Source organism: Carcharodon carcharias, chromosome 1, assembly GCF_017639515.1.
Source record: "Carcharodon carcharias isolate sCarCar2 chromosome 1, sCarCar2.pri, whole genome shotgun sequence".
Taxonomy (NCBI): domain Eukaryota; kingdom Metazoa; phylum Chordata; class Chondrichthyes; order Lamniformes; family Lamnidae; genus Carcharodon; species Carcharodon carcharias.
In genome coordinates, this window is record NC_054467.1 from 64,533,483 (window position 1) to 64,547,617 (window position 14,135).

At 44.9% G+C, this 14,135-nt stretch overlaps 1 protein-coding gene across 1 annotated transcript in view; it reads left to right on the top strand.

The window, feature by feature from the left end:
• ednraa (endothelin receptor type Aa) overlaps positions 1-1,539 on the top strand; it is a 53,406-nt gene extending 51,867 nt beyond the window's left edge. Inside the window, exon 7 of the mRNA XM_041194378.1 lies at positions 335-1,539. Within this exon, the coding sequence (XP_041050312.1) occupies positions 335-481 (147 nt within the window). The 3' untranslated portion in view covers positions 482-1,539. The remainder of the gene's footprint in view (positions 1-334) is intronic.
• The last annotated feature ends 12,596 nt before the right edge of the window (positions 1,540-14,135 follow it).

The following is a 14,135-nucleotide window of genomic DNA, read 5'->3' on the forward strand; positions in this document are numbered from 1 at the left end:
GCAGCATCCAGCTTACACCCCAATTCTCGCTCCCCTCCACTGGTCTTGACATCATTCCAGCCAGCTTCAGGTGTGCAATGTTAAAATGAGTCCTGGTGATTAAGATCATCCAGGCTTCCATTCTGTTTCTCCAATGAGATATCCACATTAGGTCACCCACATACCAATTCCACATTGAGTTATAATCAATGCCTATGTTTCAGCTTGTGCTTAGAAATACACACAATAATAAGGCATTGTTCTGTTCCATTTATCTCACAGCCATTCATCACAGCTGTATCTATTGGGAGGGGAAGTAGAAAGCTAACGTGTTAATTATTTGTATGTCTTTCAGTCCTGTTTGTGCTGCTGTTGCCAGAGCCAGGCTCTCATGAACGTGATGCCCATGAATGATACCTCCAAACATGTAAGCTTACATTGGAAAAACCATGAAGCCAATAATCCTGGTGATCGTAGCAGCCGGAAGGATAGTATGAACTGAAAGGAGATAGTTTCATTCGGCATTGGGAAATGCAGCATGAGTCGAGCTCACACGCTCTTCCACGTCTTAAACTGTATCTCTGACTCTGCGTTGAAACTGAAGACAGGATGGATTGTGACTTGAACTCATCATTTTTGACTCATTTTGGGCTCCCAAAGAACCTTGATTATGTGTTCCAAAGAGTTGGTCATCTATAAGGGTTAATTTTTTTTTGTTGTAAATATCAACAGGCAATATTTGAAAATAGGCATCATCTACCAGGCTGAACATCCATATGGATTATCTTCTTGAAAGATCTTTAGGGCCCACTATAGATTTTATTCACCTTTGGCATGCTGTTTAAATTGAAACCACTGGATAAGTCTTGTGATATTTCACTGTATATGTCACTAAGCTATTAGATGCTAGAATCCAGGAAGAAAAAATTGTTTCACATATCTCTTCAGCATATAAACCCAAGTTTTTTATTATCGGGGCTATAATGATAGTTTCACATGAGCGTATCAAGTATTGGAGCGGGACAGATTCAGCAATTCAATTCAATTCAACTCAATTCAAATCAATTAAATTGTTGACTGACAAAAGGTAATGCAAATCAACACTGCGATAAGATTTGTTTAAATATTGTAGTCTATTTAAAAGGAAATAAATATCCATCCTCACCACCACTACAAAACTATAGTTGACTTTAAGTGATTAGTTTTAAGGGATATATATCCTTTCTCTTTTTATGTATAACCAATTGTGATTATTCTATGATAAAAGCAAAATACTGCGGATGCTGGAAATCTGAAACTAAAACAGAAAATGCTGGAAAAACTGAGCAGGTCAAACAGCATCTGTGGAGAGAAAGAACTCTGAAGAAGAGTCATCCGGACACAAAATCTTAACTCTGTCTTTCTCTCCACAGATGCTGTTACACCTGCTGAGTTTTTCCAGCATTTTCTGTTTTTGTTTGTGATTATTCTATATTGTTTAAATGGGCATAATTATTGTCAGTTTCTGGAAATGTCCCATAGATGTACATAACAATATAAAGGCCGTCAAAAGAACAAAAATCCCATGTCAAAGTGTTTTTTAAATTAAATAAATTACAGGTTCTATACCAATAAAGCATGTCTCAAACAAGCTCTGACATTTCTATTTGTAATGAATCCCCTAAATCCCCTAAATCCCCCACAATGCGATTAAAACAAGAATGGTTCTTCATTGCTGTAATTTTGCTTAATTACTGTTACTTAATGCAGTGTGGCAGACAAATACATAACAAAAGTTGCTTCAACTCGGTTTAAACGCCATCTGTAACCAATTCATTCGTGCATTTGTTTCACAGATGTTGACTAAATTAAATCTAACACATTTTAAAATGCCAAGCAACAAGTATTATGATGGTGATGAATGATTTCACAGAGAAATGTACCTTTCCATATACTTGCCTGTGTGCATTTGATTTTCAGACACTGTCTTCAAATAAGCTAAAAGCATTAATGGTTCTAACATGTTAACAGCTATTATACACCGCAAAATTAAAATAACATTTCATTCTCTTTTAATTTCACATTAAGTTTCAGAGGTGGATCGACTTTCAGGAGAAAATGTTTGCTGTGTAACCCACAGTGGACAATTTGGGGGGAAAGTTGGATCAAGCCTGAATACTCTGTGTTGCCTTCCAATTTGAATGTAACATGCCGCGCAGCACCAAATGCACTGTTGAGTGGCTGAACTCCACAGCAGGGGTCCATGTTTGTGTGAGGCTGACATCGTTTAAGAATAGACTGCAGAACTTATAGACAGCATGCGCCACTTAAAGGGGAGGTGTATTTTGACTGCAGCATTGCTAGAATTGACTGGAGGAGATACTCTTGAGGAAGAACACTGACATAACAGAGCAGTCAGAGTGCTCCAAAGTTCTTTGATGCAGCACTGGAGGTCTTCGTGCAGGAGGTGGAGAGAAATCCTCTATGCACATGGAACCAAGGGCGGTATTTAATGGACGTGACTGAGGACTGACCAGCCAGCTTAAGAGCTGGTGAGAGCCCCTCGTCACCTCTTTTACAGAAGGTACTTAACTGGACAGCTGCAGGCCTTCCCCATGATCAAGGACCCCAGGGACCAAAGTCCCACCTGCTGAGAGCTACCAGCCAATCAGAGGCCTGCAGCTCTATTAAAGGGCAGCACCATCAGGGACGCACTGGTTGCTGCGGGTATGACATCTACCCGAAGCCCTGGATTGTCACTGGATTCCAGACCACAGATGAGTGATGAGGAAGAGGTTTGTTGGGTAAGGGGGGAAGCCAGTTGGTAGCAAGGACAGGGGATTGGCTCTCAGTGGGTCCCCTCTTTCCTAAGACAAGGTCTCTCAATCTATAACTGAATACCTTTGAATGAGGGACACCCCTGCCCATTAGCAATCCCACACAGATTTGCTTGTCATGCTCCCCACATTGTGGAGCCCCTGCCCACTGCTGGGTTAATACCAGCAGTGGCAGCATGCGGCACTTAAGTGGGCCTTCCCGCCAAGGACTTAATCAGGGTGGAGACGAGAAGGTGGTAGGGTCTTCACCTGCCTGATTAAATCCCCACCACCACCAAACTGGCCACTGGGAGGGCATTAAAATCTGCCCCAAGAGGCACTCCAGACTGACTGAGAATGCAGTGGGAGCAGATAGTTCACAGATTCAATGCCAGCAGCATAGCCCCAACAACCTGATTATAGTGCCACAAGAAGTTCAACGATCTCACACAAGAAGGCAAGGTCAATGAACGCGGCTTTACAACTGAACCAGCCTCAAACACGGCTCACCGCCCTACTTTACTTACCTATCAACAACCTTTATCAGCCATGATTCATGTGAAATCCGTAGCTTCATCTCACCCTTCATGGCAGCTCACCACCACCTTCTCAAGGGCAATTAGGGATGGGCAATATGCTGGCCTTGCCAGCAACATTCACATCCTACAAAGGGCTTTAAGAAACAATTTGCACCACTGCAAGCCTCACACTGAACTCTCTCAGCTTGCACACATTGCCAGCTATTCAACTATGACAGGCACATCACACAAACATATTGCACTGCTCCCTCTTGCAGGAAAAGGTGGCACACAACTGCAGACAGCAGCATCTACCTGGGGGAGGACAGGCACAGCTGCACCCTCACCCCCGTGCAGGATACAGTCCTTGCCATTATTGGCATGACTATGACTGAGGCCGTGGCCAATAGTGGGGCTGAAAGTATTGAAGGTGACGGTGCTTCTGGCTCTATCCTCATTCTCACAATCCATCTTTACCCTATCCCATAATCTTTTCTGACTGACAAGCTGCAGATGCTGTAAGCATGCACCTCTTGCTCCCCCCTCCCACACCTGGCCAGGGAGTTGTGTGGGAGCGTGAAGTCCAAGAGGAACAACAGACTGATGATGACCTTATGGTTGGCTAAAAGGAGCACAGTCCGGGTTCAATACGCAAATATGCCAACCCATCCATGAAATTCTTCAGTCTAACAATGGCCCAGATTTTCACCACAATGGAGAGGCTCTCCATCATGGCAAAGATCCCAGAAGTGGACAAAAATTCTAAGTCCTGCCCCTGAATATGGCATATTTCATTTTCACAGGAGCAGGAGTGGAATTGGGCTGGGTGGTTTAAGGAGGCAGCTGGCTATTTAAATCACCAGCTACCTCCACTGAAGTTGGATTTTGGTAGGCCAGGAATGTTAAACCCAAAGTGTGCCAATTAGAACAGTTAAGAGACGGTCTGAATTTGGTAGATTCATTTGGATAGCCAGGGTACCCCTTTGGAGAAGTAAGGTATCCCTTTGTATATGGTCCCAGGACACCTTTGGGAAAGGCAAGATGCCCTTTGGGATTGTTAAAAGTGAACATGATTATGCACTTTTTACTCACAAACTCATTAGAATTGTCAAGCTGTCAAGGAACCATCAAAGAACTGTTCAGCTGTTAAAGAACTGTCTATCTGTCAAAGAACTGTCAATCTGCCAAGGAACTGTCATGCTGTCAAGGAACTGTCATGCTGTCAAGAAACTATCAAGCTGTTAAGGAACTGTTAAAACTGTCAATGAGCTGTAAAAGGACGCTAGGTGAATTGGCAAAACGTGATGGTGGGAGGAATGGGATTGACATCAGTTAGCACTAAGTTGGTAAAGGGGCAATTAAGTGCCATGGGGATGTGGAGGGGATAAGTTGGGGCATCAGGAGTATGTGAGGGGGGTGAGGGCTGGAGGGATGATTTTTGTTTTATTGTTTTTAAAATTTACTTCAACACACTGCCACAGCAGAGGTAGGCCTTCAGCCCAGACTAACTTGCATCCAGCCTCCACCCACCATCTCCCCAGAACAAAAATCCAACCTGTGGGCGGCTATTTTTAGAGGTTGGATTTGCAGAGCCAGGAATTCTCCCAGCTCTGCACACCAGGCCTGGAAGCGTCAATCTGGATTGCTGTTTCTGATGTTAGCCACAGCTGTAGGACAGTCTACACCAGTGATTCTTAAACTGATTGCCTGTGAAATATTGTGAAAGTGTTTACCAAGCAGGGCTGGCCTGAGTGGTGGGCAATGTAAGCAAACAGGGTGCCATGGTCAGGAGGCACCGTGGTCAAGAGTAAGTGAATAAGTGGTGGCCCGAGGCAAGCTTGAGATGAGCCTGGATGCGGGATTAGAGTACATCTGCCATATGTGCAGCGCAAACTGGGCCTCTCTTACCTAGGAGGGAAGTGTGCATGGAGGATCACTAAGAGCAGCATGACAATCACCAGGTAGGCCCAGAGTTATCAAGCCTGGTGGTCTACATCAGGTGAGTTTTGCCAACAGCATACATTTGTGAAACATTATTTCCTGTTTTGGCAGCAGTGAAGACAAAGTACAGGCCATCTGGAAATAGAGAATGATTTATGAGTGTGTTTTATCAAACACCACACCAAGGATATAGAAACACTCTGCAGTGAGGAGCAGGCACACATATATCACTGATGTCTGTTAATAAATGTTTTCTTAAACTCATTATTAAACATTCTTTACATGAAGTACTTTCATATTATGAGTATTATATAGCACCATAATTTAGAAGTGGCAGTGGTCCATAATTACTAATCCATTTGAAATGGATTCTTCAACCAAAAATGTTTGAGAACTACAGATTCTACCACTCATACACATCAGCCAAAAGACGACTGGAATGTTCTTGCTGTAAGTTATTTAGCAATTCATTTAGTAGATTTTGTAATCTTGTGTTCAGACCATGTAAAATCCCAATTCAGATTTCCTCTGTTACACTAGCCCAGATGTTTAACTCTGGTATCTATTGCTTAGCATTACCTGGTCTACTATTGGCTTAACCAGTGATTCTTACAGGATTGTCACAAAATATGTAAATATTATTTTTATACTTAACTTGATGTGAAGTCAGGAGGAGAAGGAATGCTCCGCCCTACCCACAGCACTACAGCCAGTTGCTGCCAGCCCATGTTCAGCCCTGACCTTTTCTCCTCCCTCCCACCAGGTCTTAACTAAGGGCCATGCAGCTCAAATTCCATCTGGCAATACGGGCAAACTGCCTCTGGAACTTTATACATTTCAATGAGATCACCTCTCATTCTAAACTCCAAGGAATGTAAGCACATTCTATCCAGTCTCTCCTCATTGGACAGTTCTCTCATTCTAGGAATCAATCTAGTGAATTTTCGCAGCACCTCCTCTAAAGCAAGTATATCTTTCCTCGGGTATGCAAATGAAAACTGTACACAGTACATGAGGTGTGGTCTCATTAAAGTATGAATTTCCTTGAACTTCCTATCAACATGCATCATTACTCAATAAGACAATGAGCAAACTTCACCCAAAATTGACATCAAATTTGTTTTTTTCTCCTGAGCTCAGGAATTTATTGTGTGGAAAATATTTAACATTTTGCAAGAGAGACTGAACTCAGCAATTTGTGGTTTCTGTATTCCCATGTATGTGTGTGTGTATATGTGTGTATTCACACCAATCATAGGATATCAGCAGTGGCTTTAATTTGAACATTTAGCCAAACCATGCACATCAATGTATTAAAAAAAACAAAAACACTTCCGCTCCTGATTGTGCCAGAAATCCACCAGTAAGAATACCAAGACAAATGCTTAGTATGATTGTACTTGCACAGTGAGGGCCTAATTTTAGGTTTCTTAGCAGAACTGTGCCTGCCTTGAAAAGGAAGGGAATTTAAGAATTGAAGCTATTTGATATTGATGGCTAGGGTTCAGTTGGATTAGGGAGTGAAGCATTTCGATTGTCGAAATGATCTGAATTGGGACTGTTGTATTTGTCTTCTTATAAGTGAGTCAATGGAAGGAATTTTAACCTGCCAGGATGAATGGGTTTCTGTGCCAGCAGCAGGATAAAAGACCAGAAACTGCTGGCATCTCAGGAAGACAGCAGGAACCAACTCACTTCTGCATATAACCCATGTGCTTTTATCAGCGCACAGGAAACCCCTGTGGGACTGGCGGGTCTGACATTTAAATACTGTACATTAAATTAGCTGCCATTTTAAACCAAGAATTCTAAGTTTAATTCGGAATGCATGGGTTTCCCGGGCTTCCTGAAACCCGTCAGGTTGAACAAGTGAGAGGGCAACGGGGATTAATGAGGTTGAGGACGGGATTTTGGCAACAGCATGCAGTTTCCGACAGCATAACTGAAAGTGTACGCCACTTCTGAGCTCTCTCTTTTTGCTGTTTCCCTTCGATTTCAATTAAAATTTGAAGTGTTGGCGGGGTGCAGGGGAAACACATGCGAGTCCACAGCAGGAAAAGCTTTTCATTGGTGAAACCCACCTTCAGCTGACAATGCTGCGGTTATGTGCATGAAATAAAAGAGCCGCCTGGTGTTACAACCCACCCCCAGGTGAGGTTCCTCAAAGTTGTTGATCCAGGTGAGACCCCTCAATTTATCATCATCTGGCTGGGACACTCCCAAATTGTTATGCCCCAGGTGAGGAGGAATGAACTGGCTCCCTGTCTTTATTCAGCACCCCCACTCCTTCTGTCGGTTGCAACAAAATTTAATCTAAAAAGGACCCCTTTCGCGGATATCTTTTTCCCAGACCCTATCGTTCTGGTTTTGAGGGAGCCAATTTGACCAGGCTTTCTTGAGTTAAAGGCAAGAGTGAGTTTATTAACTACTAAAGGCAAGAAAGGATAAAATACATGCAAATATGGTCATACAGGTTAAAAGTAAGAAGTTAGCTTGAAGTAAGTGAATATATATATGCATATAAAAAAAGGTACAGTCCTTGACTCGTGGGGAGTAGGTGATTGAGCATTGTGGCCGTTGTGATTTGAGATTCCAGTAGAATTGACTCCGGTAGACGAATAGTAGGTTTTGAGGTTCCAGTGGTGATGAATTCGGTAGAGAGGGAGAGAGATCGGGATACCTGCAAAAGAGCGATTTGCAGGGATACTGTATGTGGCTGTTACTTCTGAGTCAAACTTCCAGTACTTGCTCTCTCTCAGAACACCTACCAACTGACATACACCAGGGCAGTTTTTCAGCTCACTTTTAACCCCTCCTTTGTATATTCTAAGTGGAAAGCGAAATGACAAATTTGTCTGAGCATTGCTCACAGGACTTCTTGATGAGTTGATACTTATCTCCCATTATGTCCCATTGTCTCTACCGGAGGGAGCAATTAGTTTCTGGACGTCTTTAGAAGTACCTTATAAAAACAAAAAAACTGCGGATGCTGGAAATCCAAAACAAAAACAGAATTACCTGGAAAAACTCAGCAGGTCTGGCAGCATCGGCGGAGAAGAAAAGAGTTGACGTTTCGAGTCCTCATGACCCTTCGACAGAACTTGCGTTCGAGTCCAAGAAAGAGTTGAAATATAAGCTGGTTTAAGGTGTGTGTGCGGGGGGCGGAGAGATAGAGAGACAAAGAGGTGGAGGGGGGGGTGGGGGGTGTGGTTGTAGGGACAAACAAGCAGTGATAGAAGCAGATCATCAAAAGATGTCAACGACAATAGTACAATAGAACACATAGGTGTTAAAATTAAAGTTGGTGATATTATCTAAACGAATGTGCTAATTAAGAATGGATGATAGGGCACTCAAGGTATAGCTCTAGTGGGTTTTCTTTTATATAATGGAAATAGGTGGGAAAAGGAAAATCTTTATAATTTATTGGAAAAAAAAGGGAAGGGGGAAACAGAAAGGGGGTGGGGATGGGGGAGGGAGCTTACGACCTAAAGTTGTTGAATTCAATATTCAGTCCAGAAGGCTGTAAAGTCCCTAGTCGGAAGATGAGATGTTGTTCCTCCAGTTTGCGTTGGGCTTCACTGGAACAATGCAGCAAGCCAAGGACAGACATGTGGGCAAGAGAGCAGGGTGGAGTGTTAAAATGGCAAGCGACAGGGAGGTTTGGGTCATTCTTGCGGACAGACCGCAGGTGTTCTGCAAAGCGGTCGCCCAGTTTACGTTTGGTCTCTCCAATGTAGAGGAGACCACATTGGGAGCAACGAATGCAGTAGACTAAGTTGGGGGAAATGCAAGTGAAATGCTGCTTCACTTGAAAGGAGTGTTTGGGTCCTTGGACGGTGAGGAGAGAGGAAGTGAAGGGGCAGGTGTTGCATTTTTTGCGTGGGCATGGGGTGGTACCATAGGAGGGGGTTGAGGAGTAGGGGGTGATGGAGGAGTGGACCAGGGTGTCCCGGAGGGAGCGATCCCTACGGAATGCCGATAAGGGGGGTGAAGGGAAGATGTGTTTGGTGGTGGCATCATGTTGGAGTTGGCGGAAATGGCGGAGGATGATCCTTTGAATGCGGAGGCTGGTGGGGTGATAAGTGAGGACAAGGGGGACCCTATCATGTTTCTGGGAGGGAGGAGAAGGCGTGAGGGCGGATGCGCGGGAGATGGGCCGGACACGGTTGAGGGCCCTGTCAACGACCGTGGGTGGAAAACCTCGGTTAAGGAAGAAGGAGGACATGTCAGAGGAACTGTTTTTGAATGTAGCATCATCAGAACAGATGCGACGGAAGCGAAGGAACTGAGAGAATGGGATGGAGTCCTTACAGGAAGCAGGGTGTGAGGAGCTGTAGTCGAGATAGCTGTGGGAGTCAGTGGGTTTGTAATGGATATTGGTGGACAGTCTATCACCAGAGATTGAGACAGAGAGGTCAAGAAAGGGAAGGGAAGTGTCAGAGATGGACCACGTGAAAATGATGGAGGGGTGGAGATTGGAAGCAAAATTAATAAATTTTTCCAAGTCCTGACGAGAGCATGAAGCGGCACCGAAGTAATCATCGATGTACCGGAGAAAGAGTTGTGGAAGGGGGCCGGAGTAGGACTGCAACAAGGAATGTTCCACATACCCCATAAAGAGACAGGCATAGCTGGGGCCCATGCGGGTACCCATAGCCACACCTTTTATTTGGAGGAACTGAGAGGAGTTGAAGGAGAAATTGTTCAGCATGAGAACAAGTTCAGCCAGACGGAGGAGAGTAGTGGTGGATGGGGATTGTTCGGGCCTCTGTTCGAGGAAGAAGCTAAGGGCCCTCAGACCATCCTGGTGGGGGATGGAGGTGTAGAGGGATTGGACGTCCATGGTGAAGAGTAAGCGGTTGGGGCCAGGGAACTGGAAATTGTTGATGTGACGTAAGGTGTCAGAGGAATCACGGATGTAGGTGGGAAGGGACTGGACAAGGGGAGAGAGAAGGGAGTCAAGATAACGAGAAATGAGTTCTGTGGGGCAGGAGCAAGCTGAGACGATCGGTCTACCGGGGCAGTTCTGTTTGTGGATTTTGGGTAGGAGATAGAAGCGGGCCGTCCGAGGTTGGGCGACTATCAGGTTGGAAGCTGTGGGAGGGAGATCCCCAGAGGAGATGAGGTCACTGACAGTCCTGGAAACAATGGCTTGATGTTCAGTGGTGGGGTCATGGTCCAGGGAGAGGTAGGAGGAAGTGTCTGCGAGTTGACGCTCAGCCTCCGCGAGGTAGAGGTCAGTGCGCCAGACAACAACAGCACCACCCTTGTCAGCGGGTTTGATGACAATGTCAGGGTTGGATCTGAGAGAATGGAGTGCAGTAAGTTCAGAGAGAGACAGGTTAGAATGGGTGAGAGGAGCAGAGAAATTGAGACGACTAATGTCGCGCCGACAGTTCTCAATGAAAAGATCGAGAGAAGGTAAGAATCCAGAGGGAGGGGTCCAGGTGGAGGGAGAATATTGGAGATGGGTAAAAGGATCCGTTGAACTGGGAGAGGACTCCTGCCCAAAGAAGTGAGCCCGGAGATGAAGACGGCGGAAGAAGAGTTCAGTGTCATGCCGAGCCCGAAATTCATTGAGGTGAGGGCGTAAGGGTATGAAACTAAGTCCTTTGCTGAGCACTGAACATTCAGCATCGGAGAGGGGAAGGTCAGGGGGTATAGTGAATACACGGCTGGGGTTGGGATTGGAGGAAAGGGTGGGGACGGAGCAACAGGCAGGGGTGGGGGGTCCTAGATGGGTGTTGGTGTCAATGAGTTGTTGTAGCTTGCGTTCCTTAGCACTTGAGAGAAAGAGAAAAAGTTTCTTGTTGAGGCGTCGGATGAGCCGAAGGATAAAATGAAACTGGGGGCACGCGCAGCTTTGAAAAAGGGTACGGCGGTGCTGCTGGAGGGAGAGGTCGAGTGTGTTCATATGGCGGCGCATGGCACTGAGTGTGGATTTCAGAATGTGACGGGAACAGCAGTCCGAGAAACGTTTTATGTCCCGGAGATACCTGTAATCCTGGGTGGGTTCGAAACATGAGGGGTGGAATTTCAGTTGAAATCCATGTGGGGTAAGTCGGAGACGGAGACAGTCACTGAGAAAGGAGATATGGCTGTGAAAGCGGGTTTTAGTAAACACCTTGTCAAACACTAGGAGGGAAATGGAAAGCAAAGAAGGTGAGCAAGACAACAGAGAGATACGGAAATCTTGTCGCAGAGAGGAACAGAACTTCTTCAAGGAGGTAGGCATTTCTTGAAGAGCAGTGGCAGTCAATTAAACACAGAGATAAAAACAAAAAAACCTGCGGATGCTGGAAATCCAAAACAAAAACAGAATTACCTGGAAAAACTCAGCAGGTCTGGCAGCATCGGCGGAGAAGAAAAGAGTTGACGTTTCGAGTCCTCATGACCCTTCGACAGAACTTGCGTTCGAGTCCAAGAAAGAGTTGAAATATAAGCTGGTTTAAGGTGTGTGTGTGGGGGGCGGAGAGATAGAGAGACAAAGAGGTGGAGGGGGGGGTGGGGGGGTGTGGTTGTAGGGACAAACAAGCAGTGATCGAAGCAGATCATCAAAAGATGTCAACGACAATAGTACAATAGAACACATAGGTGTTAAAATTAAAGTTGGTGATATTATCTAAACGAATGTGCTAATTAAGAATGGATGCTAGGGCACTCAAGGTATAGCTCTAGTGGGTTTTCTTTTATATAATGGAAATAGGTGGGAAAAGGAAAATCTTTATAATTTATTGGAAAAAAAAAGGGAAGGGGGAAACAGAAAGGGGGTGGGGATGGGGGAGGGAGCTCACGACCTAAAGTTGTTGAATTCAATATTCAGTCCAGAAGGCTGTAAAGTCCCTAGTCGGAAGATGAGGTGTTGTTCCTCCAGTTTGCGTTGAGCTTCACTGGAACAATGCAGCAAGCCAAGGACAGACATGTGGGCAAGAGAGCAGGGTGGAGTGTTGAAATGGCAAGCGACAGGGAGGTTTGGGTCATTCTTGCGGACAGTTTTTCCAGGTAATTCTGTTTTTGGTTTAGAAGTACCTTGTCTGGTAACAGGATCCATTATCTCTCAGGGAGGCACCCTGCAGTATTCCAGTCAGTGGTTTGTATGCATTTTAAAAACTTATTTTTAAAGTCCAATATTTCCAGACGCAATTCGTTTTGTCCTTCGTTATCATGACACTGGTCAAATGGGAAGGTTCTGCATCATGGTCAAAGCTTTCCTGCCCAAATCCATTGTGATTAACAAGATTTGAGAGCACAAAGGTGGCGCAGGTGTTTTTCAAATTTAAATTTCACTTGTAAATAATTCACATTACATTGGCTTCACTTTATTCATATGTGCATCATCATTATTTGTTGAGAATAGATTGATCAGAGAGCTAAATGTACTGGCACATCTCAATGTTTGTGTGCATTGATGGTTACATGTTCATGTTGATGTCCAGTGTTGTGCTTGCCACTCTGTGGGACACGCTGAATTTGTAGGCTCAGTTGACTCTCCTTTCTATGCATTATAAACCACATTGTCCAAGTCCACTCTCAGTGGGGATAATTGAAATGTTGTAGGTAAAGGGGTAACACCCCTCTTTCACCACTGATTCACCCTTTCCAGTCCTGAGCTTCCATGTGAGCTGCCATTCTTCAGACACAACTGCACAAAGCCAAAGGGTGAACATCACCTTTAAACAAATGTGAACCAGGTGCCATCTGATCCTCATGTGCTGCTGACTTTATCTTCGAGGTAGGATGCAATTTTTAAAAGTTCAACTGCTTTGGGCTGCATTAGAATGTGCAAGTTTGAGTTTAGTGAGTGGAGACTTTTAAAGGTTAATTTAAGGGTTAATTTCTATCTAAAGTCTAGTCTTTTTTTAATTTAGCAATTGGGTTTGGAGAAGGTGAGTTTTAGTCCAGCTTTAAAACAGGGGTTATACAGACTGCTTGCAACTGCAGTGAGATAATTAGATAATTGGCTTAAACGGGTTTTCAGAAGCTAGATTCAGAGAGCATAAAAGAAGGCCATCTACAGTGCTGCCTTGTCTACACTGGAGTGCTGCTTTGGGCTGTATTAGAGTGCTTAAGTTGGAGTTTGGTGAGTGTGTGAGTTCTACCTTTCCTCAGAAAGAAGAGCGACGGCCTTGGTAAGTAGGGCTTGGTGAGAATTTCTACTGTATGTATATTCTGTAAACTAGGTGAAGTAAAAGACAAGGAAGTAATTTAAGGGTAAGTCATGGCAGGGCAGCTCGGCCATGTAGAATGCTCCTCCTGTGTGATGTGGGAAGTCAGGGACATTTCCAGTGTCCAGGGCAAAGTGTGCAGGAAATGTCTCCAGCTGTAACTTCTCGAAATCCGCGTTTCAGAGCTGGAGCTGTGGCTGGAGTTACTGTGGAGCATCCGCAAGGATGAGATCTTCGTGGATAGCACATACAGTGAGGTGGCCACACTGCAGGTAAACAGTGCACAGGCAGAAAGGGAATGGGTGACTATCAGAGTAAAAGCACTGGGCAGTTAGTGTAGGACTGTCCCTCTCTAGCAGATTTTCTATTCTGGATACTGCTGGAGGAGATGGTTTCTCAGGGGAATGCAGCAAGACCGAAGTCCATGGCACCGCAAATGGCTCAGCTGCATGGGGGGGGCAGGCTGGGAAGAAAATAGAGTGGGAGAGCAATAGTGATAGAGGATTCTATTGTGAGGGCAACAGATAGACGTTCCTGCAGCCACAGACATGACACCAGGCTGGTTTGTTGCCTCCCTGGTACCAGGGTCAAGGTTGTCACTGAGTGGATGCAGCACCTTCTAAGGGGGAGGGTGAACAGCCAGAGGTCTTGGTCCATGTCGGTACCAATGACATAGGTAAAAAGAGGGATGAGGTCCCGAAAGCAGAATATAGGGAACTAGGAAATAAATTAAA